The sequence below is a fragment of the Camelina sativa genome, chromosome 1 (assembly GCF_000633955.1).
Source record: "Camelina sativa cultivar DH55 chromosome 1, Cs, whole genome shotgun sequence".
Lineage (NCBI taxonomy): Eukaryota > Viridiplantae > Streptophyta > Magnoliopsida > Brassicales > Brassicaceae > Camelina > Camelina sativa.
This window is the reverse complement of record NC_025685.1, coordinates 6,121,026-6,130,795: the sequence shown is the minus strand read 5'-3', so window position 1 is coordinate 6,130,795 and position 9,770 is coordinate 6,121,026. Positions and strand designations below refer to the sequence as shown.

Here is a 9,770-nt window from a genome sequence, read left to right as displayed (position 1 = left end):
TGATTGCCTGAAGTTGCTTTGATCATCGTCTAAGGGCGCTATCCATGACCATATGATATCAAGAAGATGTGATATATCGCCCAACATAAGGTTCATCTGCCAAAAGAAAGTATTAAAGATGAACATAATACTTGACAGAAAAATCTATGGCTATTAAAATACCTGAATTTGCCGGTGCTGCTCTTTGCATCCTCTGACAACAGCTTCGTGCACCATTTCCCTATGCCAGGAAAAAAACAGTAAGTTGGGCTGTCGCTCTTTACAGACAGGACAAAAATAAAATTTCCCAGTAGTCGCATTCATACCCTGAATGGAGTTTCTGAAGAAGAGCAGGAAGGTCACGGGGTTGTTGGTTTAGGACATGGAGGGGCCAATCTTCTTGCCCAAGTGAAGCCTGACAACCATTTTGCATAGTTTCCGGGCTTTCATCAATGCAGCTTCTAAAGCTTTCTGCCAACCCTGGCTTTGATTGGGCTAGTTCAAGATCAACCTGAACATCAAGCCAAGATTTCGCCATAGCCCAGCAAGCTGACTGCAGAAAAATCACCATCAACGCTAAACAATGTCAATTCATGCAGCACTAAAGTAATCTACAGAACAAGTTAGAGGAAGATAGCAGTTTCCAGTTTCTAAAAATAAATTCATATGAATGGTAGTGACTAAAACAGGTCTTGTCAATAATTCATAACCAACTTTAAACAATTTATGTGTGATAATTCAGTTCGACAGGGACACACAGGGTAATAACTCAAGACGAAGTAACCTTTCAAATAAGCACCTTAGAATATAATGCTGAGAATTTGGCAAGACAACCAAGAAAAAATGTCAACAGGACATTAAGTAAGAGAAAAATGGTAGCCAAAAAAGCAAAGTTGGAATATGCTAAATAAAATCAATCTGATTATACAAGTGTGCATGCCCTTACCTCCCAATCGGTACAAACTGGTAACATGCGGTTCAGGTTGCTACATTGTGTTGCAAAAACAGCAACTTCATGTTTGCCGCCATCCTGCTCAGCAATTTTCTTCAGAAACAAATGAAGAAAGAATAGTAAGTTATGTTTTTCTGAGGGAAAATTAACCTCAAGTTCATTAAAAAGCAATAAAACTATCCAGATTCTGTTTTACCTCCGATGCACAGTAGGACGCCCATTTCCAAAGACGCAGTTGATTGCCAAAGCCACTTTCCTGCTCAATGGCCTGGAGAGTCCTATTTTTCCCATTCTTTACTAATGCCTCAACAGAAGGAAACATGTCCATTCCAGAAAAAGCGCATAAAGTTGCGGCTCTCCATGGCTGCCAAAGTAGAAATATTAATCGACATTATCGCTACACACCTTTCTAATCAGTATCCTTAGAGAATTCATATACTTATGAATATTACCTGCCCAGCGGACCTGCAGAGATCACATGCCTCTTCTATTCTCCCAGCCCTTATCAAAGTCCAAACATCCTCAAGAACAGATTCATCTTGTTTCTGCCAAAGAGAAGTTGTCAATAGTTATTTTAATTAACAGAAATAATGAAAACGAAATATGACCCTCACAGGGTTCTCGAACATACAAAAGAAGCAGTTAGAATTGCTATGTTACACGCCCTAAAGCAAGCCAGTTAGTTAAATAATTGAGAATGAGATCTTAATTATGAAAAAAAATAGGCAGCCATTATGACAAAATATATGTTACCCTTCTCATCCACATTGCATTGCTTTCTGCACAGTTCCACCAACATTGTGTATACCATATATTCATTGAATGATATATTGAAATGTTAAAACATGCACATCAGCACTAATAATTTAGATGAACCTAATGTTAACCATAGCTGAACAGACTTACATTGTCATCAGGAAGAATACGAGCATGTTCACGTGTTGGAGCGTCAAAATCCAGATGGTGTACAGTGTCACCGGTAGAGCCATTTTTCTTGAGATATCTTTGTGTGTGATGCCACACTCCAGCGTTCGGAAGATAAGTACCCACATGAGATCCCCGCACCTGAGAACATTAACATTTCCTGGTAAGCAAATTCTAATAAAGTGTTAATCACCTCTATCAATTTGGGGGTTCATCACACAATTCTTTACCTAAGTTGAATTAAGCCTAGGAAACAGTACCAACACCCTCAATATATGACAAGTACGAACACAAACTACAGACAATGTTTAGAAGCAATAGATAACATTCCATTCATACACAATGAGGTCCAGTATTTCTCTAGGCGCAGAGGAATTCACTACTAGAAAATAATGCAAGCATGACCAGACCAGATCAACCAATCAAGTAAAATGCCAAAATGACAATGGTAAACTAATATATTGAAAAAGAATATACTGGAATAGCCACCTTTCTTTCCAAGTCAAGTGATTTTGAAGCCATTTCTTCAAGCCACATGACTATCCGAAGGCATAGCTGAGCTGTATGGTCGTTTACAACAAACTGACAAGCCTCCAAATGAGACGTTGATGGCACCTAACGACATTCATCATAATCAAATAAGCCAACGCGTAAGATGTATCAAATATGAATGATTAATTTTAAAAAAAAATTACGAAAGAATGCTTACCAGGGTCAGTTCCTTCGGAACTTGTTCAGTAACTGCAAGAGCAAAGACACATGATCGATAATACCATTTCTAACACAAGCCACCCAGTACTTTAATTGAAAATATTACATGACACAGAGCTTTGACAGACATCAGTAATCAAAATGAACAAAACGCCTGCCCTATTCCTAAAAGGCCAAAGCAACAGAAAGATGGAGTTGAGTTTCCTAACCTTTTCCATATAGGTTCCATAAAAGTGACCAGGAGGCAGCCTCACCAAGCAAAAGCTGAGCCTTCTGTCTCATAAGTTTATCCTCCACAACACGATGTCTAATATCTGATCCATATCTGTAGATACCGGAAAGGCATGAAACACAAACAAAGAATTTAAAGTAGAAGACGTTCTGACTGTTAAACTCTCAGAGCCAGAAGACATACCTAATAGATTGTGAAACATGCCTGCATGATTCCTCAAGTCTCAATATTAGATCTGGAATGAGCATTAGTCCTGCAGAACCAAGACGTCATAATTACAATAAGAGAGAACCAGATAATAATGGGACTATAAAAACTAACACAAACAGATACATTGGATAGTTGAGATTTTGAAAGAATGAGAACCACTTAAACGCATGCAGAGAAACACAGCCTAATATCTGCATATTCATGTCTGAAGAAATCTTAGACGAAGAGTGATATATAACACAAACCTTGAAGTGCAGAATCAATTAGGGAAGCAAACAAAGCAAAAGTTGTATCTCCACTCTCGACTAACTCATCATTCTCAATCTTGCAAGCCTTGAGTGATTGACTTTCTACTCGACGAAACGAAGCCTCATTATCATCATCCAGAATTCCAACACTCTCCGTCCTGGAAGCAGATAACGGGTTGGTGTGTGTTCCTTCGTAATGATCGGTGTGAAAATTGTCAACCTCCTCCTTAATGTTTTCAAGAAGCAAAGCAGTATTTGTTGGACTATGGATGTTATGCCCATCATAAAGTAATCTATTCTCCCGGACATTTGAACTCAAGACTTCCTCATGTGGCGATGTAGAGTGTCTCTTTCTGCAAGCATTGTACACGGGCATCAAAAATGTTATACCTCCAAAACACGTAAATAAGAGGTTAAACAATACACATCAATGCAGAGTTCCCAATACAAAGAACATAAAAATGTTTTCAAAATTCTAATTCTTATGAATGAATTAAACCCCATACGCAGATTTATGAACTGAAACCATAAACCCTAACAAGAAAACAAAATCCAAAACTTCAACAAAATTCCGAAACTTTCGAGTACAATCTTATTCAAGTATTGCTACATTCAGCTGATTTAGACTGTACTTAGAAACAAACGACAACCACGAAAGAAAAATCCCACTTTAAAATCCAAAATAACGAGAGACCCAGAAGATCGAGAAAAGTTATGCAAATCGGGAAAAGGTTAAGTCGAAATAGTTACCGATAACGACGGAATTGATCCCTAACACTGAGGACCTCGGGGTCGAAGTAGCTAGGGGAAGTCTCCATATCCATGTCCATTTCTTCGCCAGCAAAAAAAAAAAAAACTACTCCAAAGTGCTATAAGAAAATCTGAGAAAACAATTCAATCGCGGGGCAAAGCTTGAGCGACGATTAGGGTTTCGTAGTCGTCGATTTCTAAAACCCTCTAAAAATCCTCCGCCCGGTGGAAGACAGTGCTACGATACTACGAGCACCGAACAGAGTTAAATAAAGCCCAAGCCGAACGCTGCGTTTCATCTTTCAAGCTCAGTAAAAAAAAGAAGGGGTATAACTGTAATAAAATAGAAAATTAGGGGCAGTAATGAAAAAAAAATAGACCAGCGGAAACGAGTTTTTAAATAAGCTTTTCCCAAGCCGTGGTTTTATCCTCTCAGAGAGCGTTCTTTAGAGATGACGGCGCTTATCCGGTGTTGCTCCTCCTTCTCCTATACTTCCGGTGGCCAACCACCGCCGCGCGACAAGTCTCATGGTCCAGGTTAGCTCATATTTCACTAGCTGAATCAGATTTTCCAATTCAAGGGTCTCTGTTGCTATGTGAGTGATCCTCTTTTGGTGATGAGGCATCAGAATGTCGGAGACTGAACTAGGCTTTTGTAATTTCATTCGGGGTGATTGTGTTGCTCAGAACACGCATTATGTTCATGATAAGTGTGTAGCTTGATTATGCCCTCAACTCTTCAAAAGCATTTTTTTTTTTTAACTCTGGCGTGATCTCCTGTTGTGTTGTTCTCATTTGTGTTCTTGTTGAGATCTTTGTGATACATCTTCCATATCCGTGTCACCCAAGACTCTGAATACGTGAATCTTATACACTCGAATTGGTAGTTGAGGAGCTTAGCGAATTTGATGGTTTTCACGGATTGTGTTTGCATTCCTGAAACTAGTTCAACCCTCTTGTCATATTTTCATGTTAGCTCATTTGTCAATTCGTGGTTGCTGATGAAGTCATCTTACTGGATTCAGACATTTCGCCGTTACTTTTTTCAGGGATTGGAAAGTTACTAGTCAGAAACCCTGGAGATCATCATCCTTTTTCCAAAATTTTGCAGTTGTCTTCTCATCACAAGGAGCGTGAAGGCAGCGTGGAAACTCTTGAAAAGTTGTCAGCTTTTGAGGTAGGTTGGTGAGTTCCGTGATGTTTAGATATATCCCACTATAACCTGTGAGTATTATATTGCTTGAATACCAGGATAGTGTTTGACTCAGTTTAGTTTTTGCTGTCAAGTTTTTTCGTTTTGATAGTAAGCCTTTAGATGTGGATGTGGCAGGGAATTGGGAGGCTCAAATTACCGGTGATGGCAGTGTTGTTGACAAACTCCCTACAGATGGCTACACCACTTGAAGCTTTGGCTGCTGAGACATGTGAGCCAGAGAGCTCCATGTTCAGTATGCCAATTTTGTTACTTGTAGCTTTAGTTGGAGCCACTGTTGGAGGTAGTAAACTAGTCTTTTCTTCAAACTTTGCTCCTACGAACTGTACTCATTGGGGTTTTGATAACAATTTTTGTGGTACACAAACCAGGGTTGGTTGCTCGGCAGAGGAAAGGGGAGTTACAGAGATTGAATGAACAACTACGACAGATTAACGCAGCTCTTAGGAGACAAGCGAAAATCGAGTCTTATGCACCAAGTTTGAGTTATGCGCCAGTGGGAGCGAGAATCCCAGAGAGTGAAATCATTGTGGAACCAAAGAAACAGGAGTTGATTTCCAAGTTGAAAACGGGAAAAACCTTTCTTAGGAACCAAGAACCAGAGAAAGCGTATGCTGAGTTCAAGTTAGCTTTGGAACTTGCTCAGAGTCTCGGAGACCCCATCGAAGAAAAGAAAGCTGCAAGAGGGTTAGGCGCCTCGCTTCAACGCCAAGGGAAGTATAGAGAAGCCATACAATATCACTCCATGGTTCTAGCCATCTCAAAGAGGGTAGGTGAAGATTCTGGAATCACTGAAGCATATGGAGCTATTGCAGACTGTTATACAGAGCTGGGAGATCTCGAGAAAGCTGGAAATTTCTATGACACATACATTGCTCGGTTAGAGACAGACTGATTCTTCCGCAATGTCCTTTGTTATATGTTTGTGTTCTATGTCAAATCACATAAAATGGACATCCAAATCCCTTTTATTGAATGTAATTTGCTTGTCTTACAGTCCATGGGGACACATAACTAAGCATACAGCTGAAGATGTAACTTTATATAGATAACTTAAGAGAGAGATGACAGACACACACACAAACAAGTTCTAGAAAAAGGAAAAACAAAAGAAAGAAAAGCAAAGAGAATGAACTTAAGATCAGTGCCACGATCGGAGGTTTATTACTGATAGTACATGAGCTGTTGTGCGGCGGCAACATTCTGATAGCCACCATCGTACATGGCTGCAGTATGTCCAGCTGCATTCATTCCATGAGCTGCTTGCCTTAGAGGGTGTTGACCCTGTGGATGCATTAGGGCATTCACACTAGCCATCTTGCTTAGTGCCAATTGCCTTTCATAGGCTAAGAGATCAGCTGCAGACAGACCAGGCACTGGTGCTGGGGCAGGAGGGGGAAGTGGGTTTGAGGCTGTACCTGGTGGAGTTGGTTTGTTTCCCCATGAGCACTACAGTTAACAAAATGAAATGTCAGATTACATGCTAAGTCTCAGATAAAGCAAGTTTCGGGAACAGTGAGATCAAATAGAGAGGGATATTTTGTGGTTTGAAGTACCTTTATCTGTCTGTTAAAGAGGTAAGGCTGACTGTTACCCATCTGAATAGCAAGAGCAGCCTCGGGATGCGTATTATATCTCACGAAACCAAAGCCTTTGTCTCGTTGGACACGGACCTCTTCAATAACTCCAGCACCAAGAGCATGGAAGTAGCGGTGTAGATCAAGCTGAGTTACCTGCAAGATAGATCGCTGTCATGATGTACCCCAAATCTACTGATGCAATAATTCATCAAAGAGCCTTAATAAAACTGTTTTTATTATGATAGTGATCCACGTTACAAGGAGCACTTCCTAGTCGATAACGTACCTCTGGAGCAAGATTTCCCACATAAACAGTAGTAAACTGAGAATTGTTTTCAGGTGCTTCCTCATTTAGGGTCTCTTTACCATCCTCTGCACAATCAAACGACCAACGTAGCTTTGTTAGCTGTGAGTTTTTCTTATTACCCAGAGAAAATCAATGTATTTTTACGAATTCCACTTGCAGGTGAAATAGAAAATTCAGAATCTTGCACAGTCAAAGAAGAACAACCTGATGAGCCAGTTGTAAGTTCTACAACACTTTTTCCATCAGAACTGTGCTTATCCTCACCAGAAGTAGCGCCCTTCGTGGCCCAGTTGCATCTGATCTGTCTGCTACTTAACCACTTACCTGCGAATATGTGGTAAAATCAAAGGTTTATCGCTAAGGATAAAGACACAATCTCAGTTCTTGACTAATAAATCAAGATTACTCGTTGAAACAGAAACTATGTAACTTTCAGCAGTTATTGACTAATAAATCAAGAAAACTCATAATACGAACTCCACAACTGAGAAGGCACAGTTCAAAAATGAGAATGAAAGTCCTGAGATCTCAGCTGCAATACAATCCTTACCATTCATCTCATTAACGGCAGTTTGAGCTTCCTGCAAATGGAAACAACATTTAACATTAATGTAAACCACAAAAGATCCTTGAGCTAAAACAAGTAGTCACCGCATGACTTAAAAGAATATACATTACCTGTTGATTGCGGAAGGAAACAAACCCAAAGCCTCTTGAGCGCCCAGTCTTCTGGTCCCACATAACTCTTGCATCCCTTCAAGAGAATACTAATATTAGACTCAGTTCAAGATTAAGAGTTGGATGTGATGTTTCAGCAGATAAGCTTAACCAATAGGAGAATTTTGTGATTCTTAAAAAAAGTGTTTGATCAGCATATGAGAACTTACGAACAAGCGGGAAAAACAGAAAAGCTTTGATATAAAGTAGCGTCAGTAACCTCTGGACTGAGATCTCCAACAAAAATGTTGAAATGGCCTGCAACTCATGAGAAACAAAAACATTGAGCATCCCAAACAAACAAAATGCAAATCTTTGAAAAAAATCAAAAACTTACTTGAAGTGTCTTCCCTCTGACCAGTGGCATATGCCCAATTGACTTTGATAGGCTGTCCAAACCTGTGAATTGAAGTATTATAACCTAAGTGAAAGCGTTTGAAGAAATAATGAAAAAAACAGAACTATGAAAATTGTTCCTTACAGATGCCTTCCATTCAGGGACAGTATAGCCAGAGCAGCAGATCTACGGTCGAAGTAGTGAACAAATCCATATGATGACTGAAATCAGAAAAGTACATTTTTGTCAGTGAGTCCCTTTTTAGTAAAGTTGAGGAACCCAATCTAAGCAGAGCAGCAAGTAGATTTTTTCTCAAGCATGCAACTAGGCAATTCTTTTGTTATGCTCGTCCAAAAAAAGAATGCTACTTTAAAAGACGGTCACTTTCACAATCTTAACACAAAAAGGTAGAAGAAAGAAAAAAAGGTGAATTTCGAGTCTCTCTACCTTATCTTTCCTTATGAGTTTACTGCTTTCAACAGGGCCAGTGCTAGTAAAAATCTCTTGAAGCAGAGGCTCTGTGACCTGTGTATGGATGTTTCCAACATACCTGCCAAATGATTATAGGAGTTAAAACATAAACTCAGAACTACACACCTTCAAAACAAAGTGATGCTCAAAACCAATTCACTCACACGCTACGGCAAGTACTGGGATCAAAACCAGGAGGAAGGTTTCCACTTGGAACAGGCTCTAACTGCAGATGCCCAAAATTATGAAAAAAAATATGAAAAGGNTTCCTGATGAGTTTACTGCTTTCAACAGGGCCAGTGCTAGTAAAAATCTCTTGAAGCAGAGGCTCTGTGACCTGTGTATGGATGTTTCCAACATACCTGCCAAATGATTATAGGAGTTAAAACATAAACTCAGAACTACACACCTTCAAAACAAAGTGATGCTCAAAACCAATTCACTCACACGCTACGGCAAGTACTGGGATCAAAACCAGGAGGAAGGTTTCCACTTGGAACAGGCTCTAACTGCAGATGCCCAAAATTATGAAAAAAAATATGAAAAGGGATTGCAGCAAAAGAAGAAAAAAAAAATCATTCCTTTTCTATCTCCATGAGATGAGACGGTATATATCAGCTCAATTTGGTAATGGCCCAACAAAAAACTAAAACACAAAAGACATCATCAACAGATAAAGGAACGAATTGTTAGCCTGGGTACAGGATCTGGAAACCCTAGCCTTCCCGTTCAATCAAATCATAAAATGGAACACAAACGATACAGCCCGTTGGAATGAGCCATAGCTTCAAATGATGAACACAAACTAAACCCGACCCGGAATTAAAGGACCCACGAGAGAGACGATAGTGTAGAAATGGAATTAATAATTAAAAAAAAACTTTCACAACTCCAATTTCGACCAAAATTAGACACATCGAAGAAGATGTAAAAAAGGTAGAAAGAAAAATTAAACCTGAGGAGGAGCCAAAACACCAGGATGGTAAAGAGAGTGTTGCTGCATCAGAGCTTGTTGCTGCATCAAAACTTGTTGTTGTTGTTGTTGCTGTTGCTTCAGTCTCGGATTCTGCATTTTTTTTGCCCTTACTGCGATGAAAAGAAAGATATCTGTTTTGTTTCTCCCAGAAAGCTCTCCGCTA

General features: G+C 39.6%; 3 protein-coding genes across 3 annotated transcripts in view; 1 reads left to right on the top strand and 2 right to left on the bottom strand.

The window, feature by feature from the left end:
* The window catches only part of LOC109124617 (nuclear pore complex protein NUP107), an 8,668-nt gene extending 4,397 nt beyond the window's left edge, over positions 1-4,271 (bottom strand). Inside the window, exons 1-13 of the mRNA XM_010503361.2 lie at positions 4,007-4,271; positions 3,254-3,609; positions 2,982-3,051; positions 2,776-2,891; positions 2,565-2,596; positions 2,345-2,470; positions 1,838-1,996; positions 1,384-1,476; positions 1,128-1,295; positions 926-1,024; positions 306-532; positions 163-220; positions 8-96 (exon numbers count right to left, since the gene is read on the bottom strand). Coding sequence (XP_010501663.1) covers positions 8-96; positions 163-220; positions 306-532; positions 926-1,024; positions 1,128-1,295; positions 1,384-1,476; positions 1,838-1,996; positions 2,345-2,470; positions 2,565-2,596; positions 2,776-2,891; positions 2,982-3,051; positions 3,254-3,609; positions 4,007-4,086 — 1,673 coding nt within the window. The 5' untranslated portion in view covers positions 4,087-4,271. The remainder of the gene's footprint in view (positions 1-7; positions 97-162; positions 221-305; positions 533-925; positions 1,025-1,127; positions 1,296-1,383; positions 1,477-1,837; positions 1,997-2,344; positions 2,471-2,564; positions 2,597-2,775; positions 2,892-2,981; positions 3,052-3,253; positions 3,610-4,006) is intronic.
* On the top strand, positions 4,439-6,213 carry LOC104778910 (protein FLUORESCENT IN BLUE LIGHT, chloroplastic-like). The gene is made up of 4 exons (XM_010503322.2): positions 4,439-4,543; positions 5,056-5,183; positions 5,337-5,502; positions 5,591-6,213. Exons 1-4 carry the CDS (start codon positions 4,459-4,461, stop codon positions 6,112-6,114), a joined length of 903 nt encoding a protein of 300 aa, XP_010501624.1. The 5' UTR covers positions 4,439-4,458; the 3' UTR covers positions 6,115-6,213.
* On the bottom strand, positions 6,239-9,770 carry LOC104778917 (oligouridylate-binding protein 1C; the record flags this gene model as incomplete). Its single annotated transcript, XM_010503328.2, is given in 12 exon segments — positions 6,239-6,668; positions 6,776-6,952; positions 7,086-7,171; positions 7,311-7,430; positions 7,657-7,687; positions 7,785-7,860; positions 7,994-8,081; positions 8,161-8,222; positions 8,305-8,381; positions 8,608-8,710; positions 9,079-9,140; positions 9,587-9,770. Coding segments are annotated over 12 exon segments (1,284 nt in total). The 3' UTR covers positions 6,239-6,383.

Coding starts and splice junctions, on each gene's coding strand:
- LOC104778910 (XM_010503322.2), top strand. CDS start 4,459: ATGACGGCGCTTATCCGGTGTTGCTCCTCCTTCTCCTATACTTCCGGT. Junction 5,184..5,336: donor AAAAGTTGTCAGCTTTTGAG/GTAGGTTGGTGA, acceptor TGGATGTGGCAG/GGAATTGGGAGGCTCAAATT. Junction 5,503..5,590: donor AGTTGGAGCCACTGTTGGAG/GTAGTAAACTAG, acceptor TACACAAACCAG/GGTTGGTTGCTCGGCAGAGG.